General features: G+C 44.0%; 1 protein-coding gene across 2 annotated transcripts in view; it reads right to left on the bottom strand.

Annotated features, from left to right (window-relative positions):
- Positions 1-25,103, bottom strand: part of Myo16 (myosin XVI) — a 366,311-nt gene that overhangs the window by 75,641 nt on the left and 265,567 nt on the right. For both annotated transcript variants that reach the window (XM_052162641.1, XM_052162640.1), the window contains exon 28: positions 5,278-5,374. In XM_052162641.1, coding sequence (XP_052018601.1) covers positions 5,278-5,374 — 97 coding nt within the window. The remainder of the gene's footprint in view (positions 1-5,277; positions 5,375-25,103) is intronic.

Genomic DNA, 25,103 nt, shown 5'->3' with positions numbered 1-25,103 from the left:
AGTTACTCTGGGTGGGGGAATTTTACCACAGCAAAGAAGATATCACTAAGATAGTATGATGGACAGTCCTTTTCCTGAACGAGCTTTCTTATATAGAATTCTTTTATTGTCTTTTGTAACACAAGCAGGCAAGGATGGCCTGGATCAAATAAATAAGAAAGACCTTGGGTGTTGTTTCCCCAGAACCATTTTGGGGTGCACTAATAGCCTTTCATGAGTCGTGGTCATTCCAAAAACACTCAAAGCTCCCTGAACTAGTTTTTAAAAAAATGTGCTCATAATATTCCTAGGGTTTCTCTATAATTTTTAAGAGATTAACACTATCTTGATAGCTACAGAAATTTTATAGAAATAAGAAATGTATACTTCTTACTCTCAGGATTGCCGGTCTAGAAAAATAAAATCTGTGGAACAATTTAACTGAAAATGCAGTGAAACCAATAATTGATCAGTAGGGAATTTGTTGGAGAGAAAAACCAGAAGGCAGGATCTAAAGGCACTCGGTCTTCTCAGATACTCAGTTATGCCATTTAATGTGGAAACAATGTAACAAATAAAGATCTCTGTGTGTTGGCCTCAGTGATAATGGAGTTCTTTTAGTTTCCAGTAAAGACAAGCAAGGAGTATGGGCTCCAATCCCTTTGTGCTTGTGAAGCAGCTCCATCCCCCAAGCCTACTGTCCTCTGGATGTGATTTGTGGCCCTGGGGGAAGGAGGGGGGCGCATCAGCAACAGGGGAAGTCACATGGAAGGATATTGCAATCAATAGATGAAAGAACTTGCTAACAATTAGTGTGGGGTGGAAATGGAGCAGGCTGCCTTCTGAGAAAGGGACTTGGCCTTTATCCCTGATGTGGGCAAGGCAGGTGTAAGGGCCAGTCCCTACAGAAGCTGGGGTCAGGCACAGACTGCTGACATCGGACACCCCTTCAGGCTTCAAATGCCTCAGATTAGAGGAAACGGTAGAATACAAGACAGGCAATGCCAGAAGGAAATACTGTGTGACACACCCCCATTTCTGAAGGCACTGCATGGTGTGGGCAGTCCAGCAGATGCTGTAAAGTTAGAGGCAATTTTCTCCACTTAGAGCTTAAATTTGCCCTTTAAACCCAGATGAAGATGCTAACTGGATCGTGACTTTGAAATACAATTGTATCAACGTTCCTACAAGAAGCTGTACCAATTTAGTCTATAAACAACAAAAATATAACTGTAAAAGCTAGGTCAGACTTTTGGGAGCATAAAATGCAGAATAATATGAAGCACCCAAGGGGCCTGGAGACCGTCTCTGTGCTTCTGATTGGCTTCTGTTTTTCTTGCATTGAACAAAAACAGTTGCTGCCTTGAGAAGGCAAAGGTGAGAACACTGTCAAGAGGGTTAAGCTCTTGAAATACAGGCAGACTAATATGGAGAGCAAATGCCAGGCTTCCAGGATGCCACCTGTCATCCACAGAGCCGCAGATGACTCCATCTTTACCCTTCTCAATTGTCAGCCTTCTAGAATTAAGTCACATGGGTTGCTGAAAAACTATCGTTCTTAACAAAGAATCTCTCTCCCCCCCTCTTTCTCTCAAACACACACACACACACACACACACACACACACACACACACACGCGCGCCTACTGGAAATGGGCCACACATTTCTTTGTCCACAGTTTAAAGCCTGCCTCTGCCACCCAGCCACAGTTGCTTCATTTACAGTTTGCATTTAAATTTTACGTTTCTTTACATTTAAAATTCTCTTTTCTCCAAATATTTACTAACAACAAGAAAAAAAATAAAATTAAAAGGTTGAAATTCATCTAGATTGTATATATATATATAATTTTGAGTGAGTTTAATATCACTTCTGAGAGAAGAGAAAAATAAAACCAGTAAGCAATGTTCACATTCAAAAGCTTGTGGTTTCTGAAGTGGTTTTGTTTGTGTGTGTGTCCATTATTTTATTTATTCAAATGAAATTATGTTTTTTATCTCAATGCCATTTTCAAGGCTGCTCCCCATTCTTATCTTCAGAGAGGTGAGGGGGCGGAGTTCAGCTCATCCCTGTTCCGGGTTGGTTACAGGAGCAACGTAGTCTCTGAGGTTAACTAGAGGAAAAATTTCAAGTGGGAGTCATGTGGAAGACGGGGCCCAGATTCCTCTAATTATATTTAAGGACGCTTCCCAGGAACACTGCGGTGCCCTGCTCTGTTCACACATAACACTGTGTTAAACGGGCTCTTCCTGACCCAGATTCAGCTGTGGCTGAGAGCCAAGTCTGGATTCAGTCAGTGCGGGCTGGTGCTGAGGCTGCATTTCCAACCAGCTTCCAGGTGAGGCAGGGGTGCAGGTGCCACCTGGAGTGGAGCAGGGTGTGGCTCCAAGTAGTCCCAGCCAACATCTCTCGGACATGGATGCTGGGTGAAGTCACAAAGGGAAGGGGACTCAGGGCCATGAGCTAGGAACTGCATCCTCGGTCAAGGCCTCCTCAAGCCCTAGGCTGGATTGAGTGAAGTCCAGAGACAGCCTGAGAGCTTGCCACAAGTCTGCTGACACAGGGAGGGCACAGCAGTCTGCAGGGCCCCAAGGCCACAGCTGGGGCCAACAGGACATGCAGTACCTATAGAGGTGCCTGCCAGTCTCTTTCTCCAGGGCAGGGCAGTTTTCAAGGAAGAGATGTCTGCTGGTTGAAGGCTGATGGTGAACAGGGTTTGAATGACTGACAAGATGCTGGCTATAGAACTGCTGTGAGTGTATGGGATCAGAGAATCCTTAGCATGTTGCCTAAGCTCCGCCCCACAGTTGCCTGGCAACAGCCAGGTATGTCTGACTCACTATAAAAGGGGTTTCTTGTCCCCTCCTTGCTCTCTTGCTCTTGCCTTCTTGCTCCTGCTCTGTCCCCTCACCCCTTCCCAACTCTCTCCCCATTCCCTTCTCCCCTCTCTTTCTACATGCTGATAGCTGCCCTCTTTTCTCTCTCTCTCTCTCTCTCTCTCTCTCTCTCTCTCTCTCTCTCTCCTGTACCATCCTGTGGCTGGTTCCTCAAGGGTAAGGGATGCCTCAGCATGAGCCCACTGAGACAATCCTTTCCTCCACACCTCACCACACATCCACCAAAACATATCCCCTCACTCTTTATCTTCTTATAAACACATCAAGGATGTGTAAAGAATACTTTGAATCTGTTCCAGCCAGGAATACCAGTGCTATAACAATATGCCTGCTATAGTCCTTGCTCCAATCCTCCTCCTCCTCTCCCTCTTCCTCCTCTTGTTCCTCTTGTTCCTCTTCCTCCTCTTCCTCTTCTTCCTCCTCTTCCTCCTCTTCCTCCTCTTCCTCCTCTTCCTCCCCTTCTCCCATGTCTTCTTCCTCTTGCTTCTTCCTGTCCCTCTTCCTCTCTTCATTTTCTTCTTACCCCTTCTCCTCCTTCCCTCTCTCTACACTCTCTCCTGTTGACCCTGCACAAGCATGAGGCACCTGAGATACAGAAACCTGGACCACAATCTCTCTCTCATGGGTTCTGAAAGGGGCAGGCCTGAGGTGGCCAAGACAGATGCTGACTTGGAACAAGGTTCTGAACTTTGGTCAAGATTTACACTGGACATGTTAAAGTCTGTGTCTGGCAGCACTTTTCTTTTTTTTTTTTTTTATCATCAGAGACTGAGGGGCCCCACCAGAAATTTCTTCTAAGGCCACAGCCTAACAGGATCCACACAGGAAGGATGACAGAGTGGAGGAGGCTCATAGTATGTTTCTAGCAGGTTTCCTGGTTTTAGAAAATTTCAAATACATTCCAGACATGTGCTCATTATGAAATCTGGCATAACCTAACTTCTCTTTCTTGTACTTTCCTACAATGAATTAAACTGTAGAACACATAAAAACCTGTTTAAAGAGGGCTAAGAAGATGGCTCCATGGTGATGTGGTAGCTAGAAAAGCATGAAAACCTGAGTTTAGCTACCAAACACACATGTGAAAAGCTGATTTTAGGAGCACTGGGAGGTTAGAGGACTGGGAACCAGAAAAATAGACTGGGGGACCCTGAGGAATTTCTGTTTAGTCAACTTAGCCAGTTGCATGAGTTCTAGGTTTAGTGAGAGATCCTGTCTCACAAAATGAGGAGGAAAGCAATAACGGAAGTTACTCGGTCTTTACCTCTGTCCTTCATGCTGACACAAAAGAGATGCTGTGTGTACTCACACTCATACACACATGAACATGCACATGTGCACACGCAGATGTATACTCACACGAACATGCACGAATGCTTGGGCACACATCCACAGATTTGTGCTCACACACAGATGTACATGCACACACCCGTGCACAGGCACACACATAGATGCACACATGCACATGCAGATGTGCACTCACACACACACACAGAATGGACTTATGTGCACACACACACACACACACACACACACACACGCATGTGCACACACATGCACATGTACAGACATAGATGCATGTACACACACATAGGTATGAACACAGGAACATACACACACATCCCATTTTCTCATGTACTGATTACATCCATTTCATGTGAGGAATGGCTGTTTTGTAAAAATGTCCATCTTTAACAGTCATTGGATTTGGATGGAAAACACTTTCAAAGTTAAATTTCTCCCAACATTATAATGAAACAGATGCCAGCAGCCATATAGAAGTCACAGCAAATATTACCATCACTGCTGGTAAAGGAAAACAGCGTCAAGGGTTTCCCAAGGCTTAAGGAGAGTTACAGAAATGCTGTTTGGACAGTTGGCTGGTTCCAGCTCTTGGAACCCAGTACAGCTGCTATCTGTACTGGGTGCCACAGGGTGCACTGCAGCTGCAGTCAAGAGCCAGGTGGGTTTTCCATGGCACATTTCCAGGCACAATCTCACTGTCCTGTGCTTCCTAAAGAGAACATTGTCACTGGCAGACTGCAAGGTACTATGTGGACCTATTTACCATGCAGGACCTATTATAATATAAAGAACTGTTAAGATGTGTTGATTTCCTCCCCCACATTATGAGTAAGGTGAGAACTTATATAATTCATATAGAATATAACCAATAAGACATGCAAGACCTGCAAACACCGATGTAGGAACTGGTACAGAATAAACTTAGCAGCACAACTTCTCCAGGCCCCATGAGGCGCTTGCCTTGAATAGAGTGTCAGTGAGCCAGTTGGGAAGACCACTGTGATACTAACACTGCTGACAGCTAGACTCAGAGGTGCACTGAGTGGTTTGGAAATGCATATCATAAAGGTCTGAGTGCCCAGGTGCACTGCTTACCTTTCTGACAAGTTATAATCTTCCTTTGCAGCTGAAGCCACAGGTCGCTGAGCTGGTCCACATGCCAGTACTTCAGGAACACTTTGTGGATGCCCATCTACAATGAGAACCACAAGGTCGTGTTTGGCAGCAATAAGGTGTTGGAGGGATGGTAGGAAAATGGTCAGGCTGGAGATTTCTTTAGAGCAGAGAATTGGAAACTACAAATAGTGAAAGTAACCAAGGTATTTATTTCTCCTTTTAAAGCACATTTTATTTCATCAAAATGTAAAGCAATTTGTTATAGAGCATTAACTGGCAGTATGTGTGAGTCATCACCAGTGTGTGGAAATACCTCTACACTGCTAACACTGCGGCTGCCCTGTGGAATCTTCTGTGACTCTGTGCAAAGATAGCAGTGCCTCAGTGAACTCTCCTGTGTCAGGGCCCTCATTTCTCTGGGATGATGTTCATCTCCTGCTCTTCCCAGGCACAGCAGAGGAAGAACTTGATGCAGCACAAAAGAACACAACCCCACAAACAGGCCCAGACCAAACAAGCATGGTGCCAACTGCTGCCTCACCTCAGTCTTTCTCCTGATAGCACGGTGGATTATTATGCACCAAGCGTTTACATTTCTGTGGTTAATGAACTTCAGCATAACAGAGAAACTGCACAAACCCCTTCTGAGCGCCAGTTTTACAGAAAATGTTTCCACGAAGGGTACTAGTGCCACAGATATGAATCTCCACAATTTCGTTTTATAAAGGAATTTCAGCATGGCATCATATCACGTTCTATTGAAAGTACCACAGGCATCTACCTGAGCTCATCCTGCCACACCAGTGGCAAAGAAGGTTTTGAGAGGTATTTTTGGTAAAAACTGCTGCTCAGGAAAGCATCTTAAAGCCAGAATGGCAAGCTACAGCCATGCGATCTGATCTTAGAATTATTTTAACTGTGTGTTGCACTTCTTGTCTGAGGCACGACAGAGCAGAGGAGTGTGTGAGGCTGGTCTCTCACAAGGCAAGTGTTCCAAGACATCTGGGAAAACAGGTAGGGATAACTGTGGCAGATGCTGCTGTGTCCTAGCAGGAAGTGCAGAGGGAGCTTCGAGTACCGTTCTGCTATGCAAAGACCAAATATTGTCGCTGTTACTAGCATAGTCATGAGCTGGGCACTTGAGACAACTATCACTAACATAAGATGATTGACCTGTGTGCTCCCAAGCATGCGTAGGGGACATAAAAGTGACAACAGCTCTCACTCTACACCACACATCAGTGACAGTAGAGGCTGGCATGTGTGCCCACACCATTAGGTATTGGACGGGTTTACAGGTCATGCTCACTCCCTTCTGAATGCTTGGCCAGAGGAGTCTATGTGCCTTTTCCCGGAGTACCTCTGAACACATTTGGTACATTCCAGCTTCCAGGTGAAGTCTTTCCTAACTCTGGCCCATTTTCTGACTGAATGACAGTTTCACTGTAACCCTGAGCTTGCATCCTGACAGCTGGGATAATCAGGCAGGTCAGTGGAGGGAGCTCTCTGCTCCCTTCCTAACAGCTCCTGGGTTGAGCAGCCACAAACCTCTCATTTAGTTTTCTCTCAGTCCTTTGGAATCTGAGGCAGTCACAACGGGAAGGCTACTTCTGAGATGTCTCCATGTTTCCCCCTTACATTGCAATTCTCTTTCCCTCACTGTACTGACTGGTTTTATGTGTGAACTTGACAGAAGAGTCACTGGAAAGAGAAGAGTCTCAGTTGAGGAAAGGTCTCCATGAGATCCAGTTGTGGGGCATTTTCTCAATTAGCGATCAATGGGGAAGGGCCCCTTGTGGGTGGTACCTTCCCTGGGCTGGAGGTCCTGGTAAGAAAGGCTGAGCAATCCAATAAGCAGCACTCCTCCATGGCCTCTGCATCAGCTCCTGCCTGGGTTCCTGTCCTGACTTCCTCCAACGATGGACTGTGATATAGAAGTATAAGCTGAATAAACCCTTTCCTCCCCAGCTTGCTTTTTTTAGTCATGGTGTTTCGTTGAAGCAATAGAAACCCTACCTAAGACAAACTGGTATCAGCATATGAGGGCATTGCTGTGCCAGACGTGACCTGTTTGGGGAGGATTATGGAAGGACTTTGGAACTTTGGTCTAGGTGAACCATTGAGTGTTGAGAGCTCAATGGGATGTTCTGTGGAGCTTGGAACATAAGACTGCTGAGATCAGTGCAGAAGATGGAGGCCTGGCTTGCGAAGCTTCGGAGAGAAGGTTAAAATCTCTATCAGGGCCATTTTGATTTAAGATTCTTTGGTTCTGGTTAACTGGGGCAGAAGAATCAGCTGTGATTAACAAGATACAAGAGTCACTGAAGTGAAACCTTTATGTTACTGGAAATTGATGCTGGTTAGCTGGAGCTAAGAAATTATTGGTGATTAAGAAGAGACCAGTATCAGTGATGTGAAATGTTATGGGAAGTGTTTCCTGAGAGCACAGAGAATCTATATTCCAGAGGCAGCCAAGGTTGTAGTTCATGCAGGCAGCTGGACTTGGTAATGTGTAAAAGTCACCCAGGTGGTACTGGTTTTGAAAGCATGAAGGAGCTGCTGAGACTTGACACTGTAAGACTCCAGGAGAGGCCCTTGGTAAAGGTACAGACTTAGTAAAGGCCAATGGTCCAGGACTGAAGGGGTCATGCAATGAAGTTGGGGCCTCTACAATGAAGAGAGCCTATGAGAGGCTGTTGGTGAAGCCTAATTGCAGCAGAAGACCCCAGTGTTTTGAAGATGTCAGTATCATGGGATGACCACCAAGAACAGCAGCAGCAGTGGAGCAGAGCCAGCTGGAGACTAGAAGACAAGGTGTGTGCTTCTAGGCTCTAGAGGGCAGAGCTGGAGAAGTGAGCCAAGCCCTTTGGAGGAGCCCAGAAGATCGTGAGTGAATCCCAGATGTTAGACAACTGGAGTTTGATTTTACTTTTGATTGAGTGTGCCCTGATTTTTCCCCCTTGAAGTAAGAAAGAATTTTACTGGAGCCCATAGTTAAGAAACCCTGAATTTTAAAAAGACTTTGGATTTTAGGAAACTGGGTATTTTAAAAGGATTAGAATTTAAATATGTTTGAATCTATAAAGACTGTGGGACTTTTGAAGTCATTTATGTTTTTAATGTGAGATCATGGGGCTTAATAGTGATGAATGTCACTGTGCGTCAGGCTAACGAGGGGGTGGGTCAGTTGTCCTCACTGTGTTCTGACCTCATGCTCTTTTTATTATTTAACTATGGGCTAACTTTGGTAGTGGGAAGGAAGAACATTTGGTCCAGGCTCTGAGCTCTGAAGAGCAACCTTGTGAGGTGGCCACGGTGAAAGAGGAAGCTACTTCTCTCTGCATCACAGTCCGAAGATTCAACTCATGGTGGAAAATTGAACCCTTCAAACCCAAGGTTGGACAGGGATCTTCCAAACAGTACAGGATGACATAGAGCTTGAAATCCCAGAGAGACCTGGTACATGGGAGCAGAACACCTGGAGAAGACCAGGGTAAGACAGAGCCAGAACTCTAGTCCTCATCTTTGCCTTCACAGGCTGAGGCAGAAGGCAGCTGGGGATAAGAGTGACATTTCCTAAAGCTAATTAAACACCAGAGTAAGTTTATCTGGGACATTATGCTGGGCTTTGGGGTAACAAGGTAGGTGATCCTTGTCCTCAGGGAGCTGATGGCTTACTAAGGGATGTTAGCATTGAGAAAACTCTGCTAACATATGTTCTATCTAATGACTGCACTGCACACAAGGAACTCAGGGATCTAGAGGTGTGATCAAGATATCTTCAGGGAAGATTCCCACCTTCTTTTCCAAGGACATCTAGAAGAGTAAAAGATAAAGATGACATGAAAGGCCCTTGGAGATGCACCTATATGATAGAGAGGAGGGAAGGTAACTTCCTGGCAGTGTTAACACACCATGAAGGGCATATTAGGAAAATCCTGGACAAGTGTGTGCATGTGCACACATGGGTGAAATTTGGCTATGTTGGAAGATTAGAAACTCAAGTCTAAATTTGTAAAATTGGAATTTTGGATTGAGTTTTATGAAGTTAATTTTTAAAAAAGTCTAGACAGTAGACTGTTCTGATGGGCTTTGGGAGTGTGCAATGGTTGAGCAAGCAGGTGAAGCCATGGGCCATTTGGGCTTGGAAAGAATCTGCATTCATAACTGACATCAGGGCTCATTTCCACAGTTGGATTAAAAATCAGCCTCTGTACTTCCACTGGGGCCTCAATGCCCTTCATTTCTATCCTCAGGGACCTGGAGATTAATTCTTCACTTTTATTGGTGGGCACCACAGTTACATCTCTTGATGGGCAGGGCTCACATTCTTGAAGAATAAATAATTAAGTATGGTAATGAGGGCATTAAGATAGGAAGAGAATAGAAGAGACAACAGATTGTAGAGCTTTGTATGAGGTAGGTCATGAGGTCAATAAAGAATACCGTCTAGGCTGCAAACAAGTCCTCAATGAAGATGACAAGCCAGCATAAATGGTGGGGCCTAGTAGGTGGTCAAGTAACAGAGGGAGGGGAGTGAAAAGAGGCAGGCAGAAGCAGGTCCACATGGTGTGGCTATGGGATGGGAGGCAAGTAATTGCCCATCCTGTTCTTCATCCGGGATAAAAAGGAAGTGGGGCTTCACGGTAGGGAATTTTCATGAAACAGTTTTGAGATCAGATAAAAAATGTTAAATGAGTGCAGAAGTACAAACTGGGTTTTCTTTACACTATTCTGTAGAGATTCGGTGATACTGAAGATGGGGTCATACAGATGAGGACTGCAGCACGTCCCAGGAAGATCTGCATGCTAAGTTAGCATGGATGTAGGAAAACAAGAGTTCTTGCTGGGGTCTTGGGTTGGGATGATAATGAGGGAACAGCAGGGAGTCTGATGCTCAGCTGTGCGGATGGAAGGAAGAAGGCTGGGTAGGCAGGCACTCACATGCCTCCAGGGTCCTCAGTCAGTGATTGGTACAGCTGTGCCCCTGTATTGATGGCGTGGGGCCACAGTCTCTGAATGGGAAAGGGACCCCCAGGCTTCTGACCCACTACAAAGAGGATGGAAGTCTGAACTCACATATAAGTAGCCCATGACAATGAGGATCAAATCACTGTGAAATGGCTGAGATCTTACTTTAATTGCATTCCAGCTTTTAAAAATCCTTCATTCAAATACTGGGACATAGTCCACTGCTTTCCAGTGGACAGAGGACTTTACAACATCTGTCAAGTACAGTGCAAACTCTACAGATATCCAAAGGTGGTGGACCTGCTGTCATTTTGTGCTGCATAATTCATTTGTGAATTAGGGATATTTGGAGATATTCTTTGGAGGTCTCGGCTTTTGCATGATTTTGATGGCTGTTTTGACATTTCATTAAAAAAAAAAACAGTGCATAAAATTGTCAATCCACAAGGGATTCCATACAACACTATGTATACCACATAGTGTTTGGGGGATGTAAGCACACTGTAATATTTAAGTCAGGGTGGACATTCTTATTTTCCCAAACACTGATCACTTCTTTGTAGTGAGTACTCTCAAATCCTTTCTTCGGCACTGTCACTGTGTAACAGAACGCTGGCTCTCATCTCCCCTATTTGTCCTGTCTTCAAAAGATGCTGTGTTTGCACCAAGTGTTTCTTCTCTACCAAAAGAGTTAAATTAGCAGGTTGTTGGTATTTTGGAATTCTTCCTGAGACATTGTTTAGATTTACTCTCTTGCTTTCCATGATGCCAGGGAGAGGACAGGAGTCTAAGGACCCCCAGCAGGAATCCAGAGAGCCACGTCTCCAAATCACCAGTACCAGTTTAGACCACTGACTGGGCAAACACTCCTGGCACAGATTGGCACTTTTGTCCTAAAATATGGCTGCTGTGGTATGCTGTATTGAATCTCAAGTCAAGACTCAACAGATTTCAGTACAAATACTAGGCTCTCTGTTGTGAGTGGTCTTGCCCCCTCTCTCCTGCAAGGCTATTTCTCACTAGCTAGACACAAAGAGGGCTTGGAGTCACAGTGTTCTTATCGGAGACAAAGATGCTTATGTCACTCTGACCGCCGTAAGAGCAAGGCATCTGTGAATCACGCCATCCAGATGCTCCTCAGGAAGACATTAGGATATTTTTTGCTTTGATACCATCAGGATGCTCCTCAGGAAAGCATTAGGATTTTTTTTTTTTTTTTTTGCTTTGAAGTGACAGATTTTAGAGGATTAAACAAGATTGTCATTGATGACTTCTAAAGCTCTCATTATTGTTCCCATTCTCTGGAACTTTTTCAGAACCGTGGGCTGTGGAGGCAGACAAACACAGGAACAGAGTGTGGGTGGTATGGAGGCTGTATTGGAATGGAGGTAATGAGGAATCCTGTGAAACTCTCCTTGTTCCTTGAGGGCAATTTTGGAGCACTGTGTTTCTGGCAGTACTTTGTAATAGATCTTATGAGGGAAAATATATAACTGGGACAATTCATGTGAGTCACACTTTCCTCTGCCTTGATGAAGTGAAGAAAAATAAGCTAATCTTACTCACAGAGCTAATCTTAAAGTGTAGGAAGCAGTATCACCCTTTGAATGTCCATGAATTCCTGTGAACCTGAAGAAGGCAGTCCCATTGTCTGAATCCCCAAAGGGAACCAGTTTAACTCACTCACTTCCTGCACTTGACAACACAGTGAAGAACTGCTTCTCCTGTGGGTAAGCTAAAGAAGAATGTTAGGTCCTTGTATCTCTGCTTGACAAGAGAAAGGGTGTGTCAGTTAGAGGCTACAGGAAGGGCTCTGGCTACACACAGGTGATAGAGAAAATTTGTTTAGAACTGACACTACAAGGGGAAATGTGTCTCCAGAGAGGATTAATAGGAGACACTCTATACAGATCACAAGAGGACTGTCCATACATCATGCATGTTCAGTCTGTAGACCTTGCCTGGTTGAACCTTTGTATTTCACATGGTCTAGGAGAGGAAGAGACAGATGATGGACAGAGCTGGTGGCTGAGAGGTGATTAGTCTAGGCTTTCTGGGCTCCAGAGTAAAAAAACACTAAACCACGGTCAGAGCCTCAGTCTGCTTATTCATCCTGTGAGCATCTTGGAAGGTGGGTCTGTCTCTCCAGGTTGGGATGGGGACGGTGACTTCATGTCTCTATCAGTTGGAGGCTGTCATGATGTGGTTCTGCTGACTACATGCTATGTGCTCTGTTGTCAGATTCTAGTCACTCTTGAAGCTCTCCTTCTGCCACAGGCTCTGTGGCCACGTCCTCTGTCTGCTACCTCTACCTCTATGTCAGAGTTGGCCACAGGCTTTGCCTGATACTCTGTATCCTTACAGTTCTCCAGACCAGTCCTCACATGTCTATACTCCCTGATGAATCTTTTACCTCAAAGCTTCTACCAAAGATGACGCCTACATCTATAGGTTGTTGGAATGGCTGAGTCTAGGCCTAGCGGACTTGTTGCCAAAGGTACACAGTGAATTTCATATTTATAGACAGGAGTCACCTACATTTTCCTCTTCTGGCACTGAGTTCATCTCCTACATCCCCACCTCAGTGAGTGAAAGAACAGATGTCCCTAAAGAACCTTCATCCCAAGATATGTGCACACGTCATTTCTCCCACACGATTTCCATCCATGCACACAGGCTATTTCTTTCTAGGGCTAGCAGACATATCACCAACTTATTCCTGAAGACAGAAGCACAAGGTATAACCAAGCTTGTTTATACATAGGTCTAATACAAGGTCATATTTAATGGCTGATAGTTAGAAAAGTTCAATGACTTAAATAATTCACTTAAAACAAATCTTAACTATTTCATATGTGTTTAAACTGTGTGTTTTACTTTATAAAATGTGTCTAATGTGGTTCAAGAACGAAGACAACACATCTCACATTCCCAGGGCCGTTCTTTCTAGCATGGGATGACTGTGACCAAAGTCCTTCCCAAACTCTGTCCCAGTTCCCAGCCTGCTCTTGGCGTCAACTTGAATACTGCCTTTTTCAGTACGCCTGAATGCTCTTCAATGCTGCTTTGAACTTACTCATCTTGGGGAAACTTTGGTGGCTCCAGGTAGGCGGCAAGCCAACATGCGAACGCTTGGATTTGCCTTCAGAGCCCTCTGCAGCATGGTTATTTCTAAGAGTGAGTCTTTCTCCTCCTGTGTGAGAGAGGCTATTTACTGTCATTTCAGCTTCCTACTCAGTCTCTGAAGCAGAAAGCTGATGTGAGGAATCTTTATATACCAGCAGGGGCGGATGATTAGACACACAGTTCTTAGTGAATGATTCACTGCTCTGGTGAGTGTTATGTTCAGTAATGTCTCTTTATTTCTATGTCTATAATTATTGGACTATGCTATTTGTATAGATCATATTTTAACAAGAAATACCTTATTGAAGATGAGTTTCTTTGCTTCAAACAAAACATCTGATTTTCATTATAAATGATCCTAATCATTCTTTAAAATTTCTAATTTTCCTTGATCTAAAACTATCCGCTATTTTAGTAACTACTTCATGTTTTATGACATGATAAAAATACAGTTGCATTTAAAGTAATCCTCTGCTTTTACTGGGCTGTTAAGATTCCAGACAGTGTCCTGGTATTTTCTGAAAGCCCTATCAATGCCAACTTGATCTTGGCGTAAGCATGCTGCTCCTCTGTGCATCAGCACACAGTAGGCTCTCTCTTCTCCATCTTCCTGTCTCTGCAGAGGCCTGCAGTTCGTTTTGTTATTTTTCCTGCGGATCTGAGAATGTCACTGTGCCCCTGAAAAATAGCTGTTCTATTTTTACTATGCAAAGCAGTTTCTGTGCCCACCAGGCCAGCTCTTTCCATCAGAAGCATCTTCCAAAGCCCAGATTGTTTGGTGTGCCATAAGGAGTCCACACTGTGTGCCTGTGCCATAAAGAGGCCACACTGTGTGCTGGTACCTATCTCTCTCTAAACCTTACAACTCATTGGTACACTGTGAACATCTCACTGTTCCCATTTCAGTTCTTCCTGGCTTTCATTTCCGTGTAGCACAAGGGTACTTTGCTTGTAATATCTTCCCAGTTGTCCTACACAGTCGTCCACCATTTCTCACCTATATACCCTCCCCACACACATGCATGCACAAATCCACTGTCTCATGGTCATTTCTGGGACCACCTGGCAAGTAGAATGTGGAAATCCATAATTTCCAGATGCTGAGACAAGTGACTACTGTTCTCAACTCTGTTCTCTCCAGGCTGAATTCTCATGGTTTTCTTCCTCAATGCTTTGTTTGGGTCTTTTGAAGGACAGCCACTATTTTCATAATACATATAAATTTATATTAATTATACTGTGTAAAAGCTCAACATGTTACATTTTCACGGTAGCTTTGGAAACCTACTAAACAGAAATGTTTTTATGTACAGTCTGGTTTTGAATGTCTGAATGTACTTTGAAACATGCTCAAGGATAAATTTATACAAAACACAAGTTCTCTTTGTTATAAATAGACTGCTCTTGAAGTTTCACTCCAACGTAGAAAAGATAATCACAACTACACACATATGACAGGGTACTGTATAGTGTGGTATCTGAAGAAGATAGTTTGGCTTGAATTACATATAATTATATGTTAGACAAAATTAGTCATTCTCACCAAGGACAGAACAGTCTGAAGAACAGGCAGTGATGAATTGAACTACCATTTTGAGCCCACTAGTGGATTAGTAACCTTGTGAGCCTATATATTATTTCATCATGTAAATCATATCAGTATAGCAAGAGTGCTCATGAAGATACCCCATTCCTAAAGGCATAGATCAACGAGAGCCAGGCAAGACCATGGACCCAAACAGCAGAAGACCCAATGTTTTTTAGGGAGCATGTTTGACTTTCCAGACACAGGCTTAAATGGCATGGGTATGGTCACCTCCCTGGAGGAAGGTGTGAGTCATGATCAAAAAAAGCTAGTATAGCGCCCCAGTGGGGACAATACTGAAGCCACCACAGTCACTTGACTGGTCCCCCTGGTGGGGATACCCCTAAAGCCACTGCAGACACTGGGCTATGTGTACACCCATGTGAGCCTGTTCTCAGTGCCTGTCATGGTTCTGCCATACTGTGCTTTGATGCTTGGCATACTTCTAAAAATACAAATATCCTCGGCACTTCTTCCTGGTGTCTGACCTTATATTGTTCACAATTTTAGAGACTCAAAACCACTTACATTGCTTTCTTATTTTCCCCCAAACATATCAGGTGGCATGTTAATTGTGACTTTTTTTGAGTTATCTATTCATGGTCTCTGCTGTCTTTTGGAGTGTCACTCACAATTTTTATTTTTTTTTAACCCAGTTTACACTCATTAAGGGCCAAGCATGTTCCTTAACTCCACTGATATGCTGATATTCAGGATTCTATCTTATGCCTGTAATTTTGTCAGTGTGCATTTTACGGGTGTAAAAAGCAGCCTTGTGCTCCCTGTACTTCCTCTCTTGGCCCCTCTTCCCCGGTGCTGTTTCTCCACTGGCATAAGCGTTAGCTGGCTTTCTGGTGCCTCAGATCTGTTCTTGTGGCCACATAAACACACTGAAATCACAAGACAGACCACATCACTAGCTTCCTGTCTTAGTCAAGGTTTGCATTCCTGCACAAAACATCATGACCAAGAAGCAAGTTGGAGAGAAAAGGGTTTATTTATCTTACACTTCCACATTGCTGTTCATCACCAAAGGAAGTCAGGACAGGAGCTTACACAGGGCAGGCACTTGGAGGTAGGAGCTCCATTGCAGAGGCCATGGAGGAGTGCTGCTTACTGGCTTGCGAAGCCCTGGTTTGCTCAGCCTACTTTCTTATAGAACCCAGGACTGTTGGGCATCGTGAGCTTAGCTCAACGCCCTCTGCTGAGCTGTTTGCACGGGTTTCCTGAGAGCAGAACATCCTGCGGCTCAGCTTGATTTCTGATTTCAGTCCTGGTAGGGACTTCCCAGGTGCCTGACCTATGGCTATAATTATTTTTTCCTGTTGTTTTTCACCTGGCCTCAAGTATATATTGCTGGTCCCTTAGTAAAGCTTAGGCATTCTCCTTCCTGAATGACCCGAGTCTTCTTTCTTCTATCAATCCCCCAGGCCTACGCCCGATACTTGGTACCGTGGCAGCGGCAGGGACTATCACAGGACTACCAGCCCAGGGATGGCACCCCCACAATGGACCTTCCCCTCCTTTATCACTAACTGAGAAAATGCCCCACAGCTGGATCTCATGGAGGCATTTCCTCAATGGAGGCTCCTTTCTCTGTGATAACTCCAGCTTGTGTTAACTTGACACACAAAACCAGCCAGTACACCTCCCTACAGCTTCTCACAAGAAAACCCAAGTCTTTTATTTTTTTATTTTCTTGTAGTTTGTGGCGTATAACAAGTGCTCTGAAACACTTGTAGAAAAACAACAACTCGAGGTGGTTAATGCCAAGGTAAAGCCTGAGAGCCCCCGTGGAAGCCACCTCACCTGCCCTCTCCGCTGGTAGGCAGGGCTAAGCCCATCATGCACCACCACCAGTTCTTTGTGGTGGTGCACACCTTCACTCTACGCTGCCCACTCACTCCCTTCCCTCGTCCCTCCTGGCATGCCCCGTCTCGCCCCTGGCTCCTCCTCGTCCCTCAGAGCCCTGCAGCCTGGGAACTACACAGAAACTGTTTCATGGCCTCCATTGCCCTGTCTAAGCCAATGTCTTCTGATCTTCTCACACAGTGTCCTTGCCTCTCTGGAATCCTTCTCTGGTGCATGCTGCTTAATTCTTGACCATCTCTCCCTGGACTGTAAGCCATCGTCTTTACGCTGTATAAGTTCAGGGAAATAAACATGCCCAATAAACAGTTTGAATTGATAGAGAGGGGAAAGTGAGGCACAAGCACCAGCAGTTTCTATTTAATCTTTTAGTTTCATATGTGACTGTAAGCCAATCAGCTAAAAGGCTATGTCACTGAGAAAACATGCGAGAAACAGGCACACTCTCTGTCTTTACAAAGTTCATAATAGAAAAGTGTGAGAAACAGTGAGATTGAAAACCCTGGTTGAGAGCCCCCGGGCATCTATACTGGTGCTTCCTAAAAGTTCCTGAATGTCCTTTCCTGGGAGTGGCACTATTAGGAAGTGTGGCCCTGTTGGAGTAGGTGTGTCATCGTGGGTGTAGACTTTAAGACCCTCACCCTAGCTGCCTGGAAGCCAGTTTTCTGCTAGCAGCCTTCAGATGAAGATGTAGAACTCTCAGTTCCTCCTGCACCATGCCTGCCTGGACGCTGCCATGCTCCCACTTTGATGATAATGGACTGAAGCTCTGAACCTGTAAGCCAGCCCCAATTAAATGTTGTTCTTATAAGAGTTGCCTTGGTCATGGCATCTGTTCCCAGAAGTAAAACCCTGACTAAGACAGAGGGAATGAGATATGAGCACCTGTGAGATGGTTAGAACACTGTTTTCAGAGATATGCTTAAATCTCTAATGTTGACTCTTCTCAACTCTGTTAATTCCAGAGAAGGAGGAGTAATTGAAAAAGTCACTTTATAGGCTATTTTCTGGCTCACAGTCACAGGCGATTTATGAAGTGCTCCTAGGGTGATAAAATAAAGGTTATAAACCATTAATTTATTGAACTAATAAGAGCTGAGGGCCCTAACACAACCGCCTCACCCTAAAACATGTTTTTTTTTTTTTTTTTTTTTACGCAGTATGGTTAAAACTTGAACAGTGTCTTTGCTTCTCCTTTCATGATCATCTCCCTACTGTACTATTTTAGATTAATGAAGTAATAAATCTTTCATCTGGCTGATTTTATTTAATGTTATGGTAAATGCTCCTCTTGCTGTTCTCAGCTCAGCTCGGGTGAATCCTTTAAAAATCATATATCTCAGACACAGACGAAATGTGGGCCATTCTGTAAAAGTCACATTAAGAAGGCGGTGACAGAAAAAAGATGACTGTAGAAGTGTTTTGTTGTGGCTAGTGAGACGCACGCACGGGTGGAGATGTGCGCTCAGAGCCCATCAGAGAAGTTTCTTTGTGCAGTGGGCAGTAGTTAACACAGAAACTCGTGACTGTAAAGTGTAGAGAATGAGTGACTACAGCTCGACCTCGCCTCTCTGGACCACATCCACCCCTTAGGATCACACCCCTCTGGATAACACCTCTCAGGATCACACCCCTCTGGATAACACCTCTCAGGATCAGGCCCCTCTGGATAACACCTCTCAGGATCACGCCCCTCTGGATAACGCCTCTCTGAACCACACCCCTCTGACCATACCCCTTTGGACCATGCCCACCCCTCTGGATCACACCTCTCTAGATAACACCTCTCTGAACCCTGCTCCTTCAGACCACATCCTTCTGGATAATACCCCTCTAGACCATGCCTCTCTGGGTCATACTTTCTGGATCATGCCTCTCTGGTCACGCCCTTCTGGACCACACCCTTCTTGGTCACACCCCTCTGGATCACACCCCTTCCTGAGGCTTAAGGGCCATTATAGAAGAAGAGAGGGACTATTGTTAGAGTCATATGTCTCCTGAGTATGACAGAACTCACAAGGTTGTGGTTGCCTATACAATACATGCACAATACCAAGCCAGTCACCATGCCAGCATGGCACAAGAGCCCTCATAGCTGAGAGATTGATTGTCAAGGGCCTCTAGGGATGGAACAGACTGCTTTCTTTAAGTGTGTGGCCCTAAACACATAAGTGTATGGTTATGACAAACTGGAATCAATAGGCCATAAAGAAGGGGGGGGGGAGACAGAAAGTTTGACTGGGGTGGGTCTGAGGGAGTTTGGTAGCATCTGAGAATCTATCTATATCTATCTATCTATCTATCTATCTATCTATCTATCTCTATCTCTATCTCTATCTCTATCTCTATCTCTATCTCTATCTCTATCTCTATCTCTATCTCTATCTATATATAGATGGTTTGTGTATGCTCATCCCAAGGATTGGCACTATTAGAAGGTGTGGCCTTGTTGGAGGAAGTGTGTCACTGTGGGGATGGGTTTGGAGATCTTCCTCCTAGCTGCCTGAGGATGCCCAGTCTGTTCCTGGCTTCCTTCAGATGAAGGTGTAGAACTCTTAGTTTCTCCTGCACCATGCCTGCCTGGATGCTGCCATGCTTCTGCCTTGATGACAACAGACTGAACCTGTAAGCCAGTCCCAATTAAATGTTGTCATTTATCAGACTTGCCTTGATCATGATGTCTTTTCACAGCACTAAAACCCTAATACACACACACACACACACACACACACACACACACACACACACATGTAATTCCTAAAATATTGTTATATTAAAATTTTTTAAATCGCTTAAGGATTTGGTTTCTATGAGGGAACTTTATTGCTTCTTGGAGTTTCTTAGTCTCTGTCTCTCTGTCTCCCTATCTTACACATGCATAGAAAGAGAAAAAGAGAGAGAGAAGGAGAGAGAGAGGGAGGGCACATTTTGTCTCCAGTGTATTTTTCAAGCACTGGATGACACACTGTCCTGAGGTTGGACTCTAAAATCATCTCTGCCTCTGGGGACAACATCCTGGGACCTATTTCCAAGCACTGGATGCCCCTCCCCTTCCTTCCTTCCACCCAAACTGGCAGAAATCATCAGAAAACACTCCCTCCAAGTCTGTTTGAAAGTGTTTTGAGAGGGAGCAAGGCCACCCCCAGACTCCTGCGGCTCTCAGTGCCTGCTCTGCAGTGCCTGGCATCCCAGAACACTCCAACAGATCTGATTCTCCACCCTCCATCCCTCCAGATGGCAGAGAAATGAATATAGCATTCAAATAACAACACAGAAGAAAGCACCCTATAACCAGTTGATGCATATAAAATGTGTGAAAATCAGATTATACTGCTTATTTTTCCACTTAGAATTAGTTTCAGAGGTTTTCATTTTACAGAAATGAAAGAGCAAGAAAAATAAGATTATTCCTTGGTCTAATGTCTGCTGGTGGGGCATCTCCTGGGGGGGGTATGATTAGAGACTGGTTACATCAAATCTATCTCAAAATAACACTGAATGAAAAGTAAACATATTGCATCAAATAAAATGCAATAATAAATAATTATATTACAAATCATGGATGGTTCAATGACTCATTTAAAACTATGACTTAATTAAGTCTATTTGGGTTTACCCCACACACAAATAATCAATTCATGAATTCTTTGTTTAGTAAAGAAAAATACATCTTGTGAGAAGAAACTGAGGTTTGGAGACAGTCATGAAGATTTTACTCAGACCATTTCTACTAACTTCATTTCCTCTTAGCAAGGACACTGGCACTCAAATTCTGCCTTGCACATAAGGGTGTGTCTCTGAGTAGCTACACACACACACACACATACACACACATATGCATGTACACATGCATGCAAATATATATATATATATATATATATATATATATACACACACACACACACACACAAATATTTAAGTTATTTTATGTGTGTATATGTGCCTGAGTATGTGTATGTGTGTGTATGTATACATGAATGTATGTATGTGCAGTGCCCATGGAAACTTAAAGAGGGTGTCAGAGATCCTAGAGCTGGAGTTATAGGAGCCTGTGCTCTGTCTGATATGGGTGTTAGAAGACAAACCTGATTCTTCTGCAAGAGCAGCAAGTGCTCTTAGCTATTGTGGCCCCATAGTGTATCTATCTATCTATCTATCTATCTATCTATCTATCTATCTATCTATCTATCTCTCTCTCTATATATATATCTATCAGCTCTATCTATCATCTATCTACATATATAGTTAGTATAGTATATGTATGTGTATGCATATGTATATGTATTTGACTTTATTATTTATTTTATGTCCTTAGCATTTTGCCTGCTGTGTCCCACTGACTTGTCTGACTACTACAGGTATGAAAGACACTGGATCCCTGAAAATAGAGTTAGAAGTGTTCATGAGCTGCCCTGTGTTTGAGGGGAATTGAAACCAAATCCTCTGGAAAGCAGCAAGTGCTCTTAACCAATGAACTGTCTCTCAGTATTTTAAACATGATGTTCTGGGTTAAACATGAATAGGAAACCACCAACAAGAAGGTTCCCTCCCACTATGCCCTGATTTTTTTACCCTTTCTTTGAAATAAAGCCACATTACATAAGGGTAGTGGTTCTGAGTATTCAGAGGACAGTATCGTGGGGGAGTTTGCCAGAACTGGTATTTACCAGCTCATACTCTAAAAGCAAGCTGAGCTCTTCTGGTGCAGTAAGAGGATGTGTGTATGTGAGTCACAATGGGAAGTACAGATTGGAAAGTCAGGACCTGTGGAGCCACCTATAGCCTTTACAGCGATTCTCTGTGCCTAAACTGTACATAGGTTATTTTACCCATTGTATGGTCATTTTCCAGTTCAGACTTGATGGATCAATATATTTTTTATAAGCATAGACACAGCAAAATCCCACTTGGCTCCCTTCTAAGACAGCTTCCTACATAACATGTGCTAGTTTTCTGTTGTGACCCAATTCGACAATTCACAATCGCATGTCTACGTGAAGTACCCAGCTTGTATCACTGGTGGTTCCCTGTTCTCAGAACTGTGATCCTTGGTCCAGTTGTGATCTTCAGGCAAAAGCTGGGCGCTACTGCAGGGATGATGCTGTGGGCACAGAGGACAGAGCCAGCCCCTAAGTGGTACTAGGCCTTCCCTCATCTGCCCAATAAATTATAAACCCAGAGAGACACCAGCTGCAAGGGGCAGGCTGCTCACTGATACAGGAATATGGAAGTACCCGAGATCAAAGCTCTATAATTAAGCACAATCTGTCCCTTTCAAGTTCTGTGCCCTGGACAAAATGACTCCGCAGGGCTGTCATGAAAGGCAGAAATCAAGACAAACGCAGGAAGAAGGTTGATGCAGACTCTAGGTTGGTCTCAGCAAAGGTGGATAGAAGCTGGATCCCCTTATTTGGTGAGGATGCTGACCCAGCAGCCAATCTCTGGGGATAAGCATCCTCTCTTCTATACTGTGGCTACTTTCTTCTTTTCCACAGAGAGGCTATTAGGCTAAAAGTCAATAAAATGGAGAAAGTGCTGAGTGGTCACCTCACAACAGGCAGATGAAAGGGACTGGCTATTCGCCCCAAACTCCTCACATCCTGACAGCCATCCAATGACATTCAATAAACTGAGTGTTTGTCCTCACCTAACTCTCTGCACTCCCTCCCCCACCTCTATCCTTCCTCACTCTATCCTCTCCTACTTCCTCCATTTCTCTCTCAACGGGGAAAAACATCCCAAAAGCCCCTAAGACCTGATGCCTTGAATCAGGAGGAGGCTTGGTGCTTCTGTGCTTCTGTGAGAAAGGACACATAGGACCCACAAAGCTACCATCCTGCCATGGAGACTCAAGGCTGACTCTGCCAGGTCTGATTGGCATAAAGGATGGATGACAAAAGCCACTGGGTACCCAAGAAACACTAGAAAAAAATAAAAGAATAAACTCCTAGGGGCTGGAGGGATGTGTGGCTCAGTGGTTCAGAGCATCTGGTGCTTTTATAGTGGATACAGGTTTGTCTCCCAGCGCTCACATCATGTGACTCACAATTGCATGCAGCTCTGATCTGACACCTTCTCCTCACCTCTGCAGCTCAGTGGCACATGCACCTAGGCACACATATACAGGTAAACTTAAAAATATAAAATAAATAACATTTTAGTGAAGAGAGTTGAATTCCAGCTAACATGAATTTGTGGGATGTAAAAGTATTCCACACTCTTTTGCTCTCTAGTATTCCTTTTAAAGATGTGGGAACAAAACTGATAATTTAACATTGACACGTTAGGGTCCAGTGATGAATGTGACCACCCTGTGCCCTCGCAGTATGGGAGCCATGTTCCACGTGTGTAGCTTCCATTACTGTCCTGCAGCTCTGTCATGCAGCCCCTTGCTAAACTTTTCTTAATTTCTGAACTGATTCATAACCCAGCATAGAATCAGCGGAAGAACCTCTCACAGCAGTACATTTCAAACATATGCTTTGCTTTTGAACCAGAAGATTCTGATGACTATATCAGGAATAAATGAGTTTTTAACACAAGTGATTTTCTGTTTAACCTAAAAGTAAAATATAAATAAGTATTATTTCTATGATTTCAACTACTCATCTTGCAGTAGGAAGAATATAGATGTCTCTCCCCTTGAAAAGACTGAAGAAAAATCTGTCTTCCCTAACTAGAGAATGCAGAACTCATAAGCAGATGTACTTGGGGAAAAATTTCTCTCTGTCTGTCTCTGTCTATCTGCCCTCTGTGTATGTGTCTGTCTCTCTCTGTCTCCTTGCCCTCTGTATATGTGTCTGTCTCTCTCTGTCTCTCTGTGTATGTCTGTCTCTCGCTGTTTCTCTCTGTATCTCTGTGTCTCTTTGTCTCTCTGTGTCTGTCTGTCTGTCTGTCTGTCTCTCTCTGACACACACACACACACACACACACACACACACACACACACACCCATAGTTCCTCCCTCTTGTATTTTCAGCTTTCTTGAATGGGGGAAAAATCAGGCTGGGTTAGTGAGATGGCTCAGCAATTAAGAACATTTGCTGCTCTTGAAGAATTTCTGGGTTTGAGCTCCAGCATCTACATGGTGGCTCACAACTCTCTGTAATTTTAGGTTTAGGAGATCCACTGCCTGAATCTGGTCTCTGCCAGAACCAGACATGTATGTGATGCACATATATATGCAGGCAGGCACCTACAAATACACATATAAGAAAAATAAACCTTTTTTTTAAGTAAGGAGAAAATATAGTTGTGTGATAGATGAAAATTCTTCTTTATTAAAATATAATTGATTTTTGTTTTTAAAAGTACCAATGTGTGCTTCAATTTAACACCATTTTCCATTGCTATGCCCAAGTAGCCCATACTGGACACAGATCTGGAAAGACTAATGCCAACCAGTGCACATCAATGGGCAGCCCAGCTTCCTCCCATGACTGACACTAGCCTACACACTGGGAATCCTGACGGGGTATTAGCACTGATAGTAACTTCCCTAGTAGGAGGGGTGTTTCAGATTTTCTCAGCATCTGAACACACACACACACACACAGACACCAGTGAACATCAGTAAGTATTCTTTACAGAAACATTACATACCCTGAAACCTTTTACATCATGCCATTCTTAAACCACTGCTCTACAATTACCTATTTAAAATCCCCAGCAAACGATTAAGCGGAAATGACCTCAGCTCCTCACAATCTTGCTAAACCATATTCTCTGTGGAGTTCACACTGATGTCTCAGGCTCCAGAGTGGGGAGCTGACATCACTCTGGGTTAGTAATTTCTTCCTTTTTTAAATCCAGTCTCAGCACCAAAGTGCAACCATGACAACCCAGCGTGAGTAAGCGTCCTCCCTCAGACTGTGACTTAAGTCCGACTTCCATCAAGATTAAATAAGAAGAAAAGGAAGAAAGGAAACAAAGCAGGAGCTTGGGTGGTGTGGAGAGTGAGCGTGACTCTTGAGCCTTCTCCCTGTCCTCTTTGCTCTTGGTCATAGATGAGTGTACCTGTGACACTTTCTTGACGTGTACATGTAGGTCATGCTGCTCTCAGACACTTTCTGACACGCGGGGCCATCTGTTCTCCCAGTTCACCCCATGTTCACCCCCTGCACTTCTACTCAGAGAACAAAAGACTTTAAACCTGAGGTCATTTTGCAGTAATGAATGCCTCACAAAAGCTCCCCCTCCCATCCTGTGTTACCTTTGACTTCCAAAGACCCAGTGCCCAGGGCCTCATTCTCTA

Source organism: Apodemus sylvaticus, chromosome 18 (assembly GCF_947179515.1).
Source record: "Apodemus sylvaticus chromosome 18, mApoSyl1.1, whole genome shotgun sequence".
In the NCBI taxonomy this organism is placed as follows: Eukaryota; Metazoa; Chordata; class Mammalia; order Rodentia; family Muridae; genus Apodemus; species Apodemus sylvaticus.
This window is presented reverse-complemented; position numbering and strand designations above follow the sequence as displayed.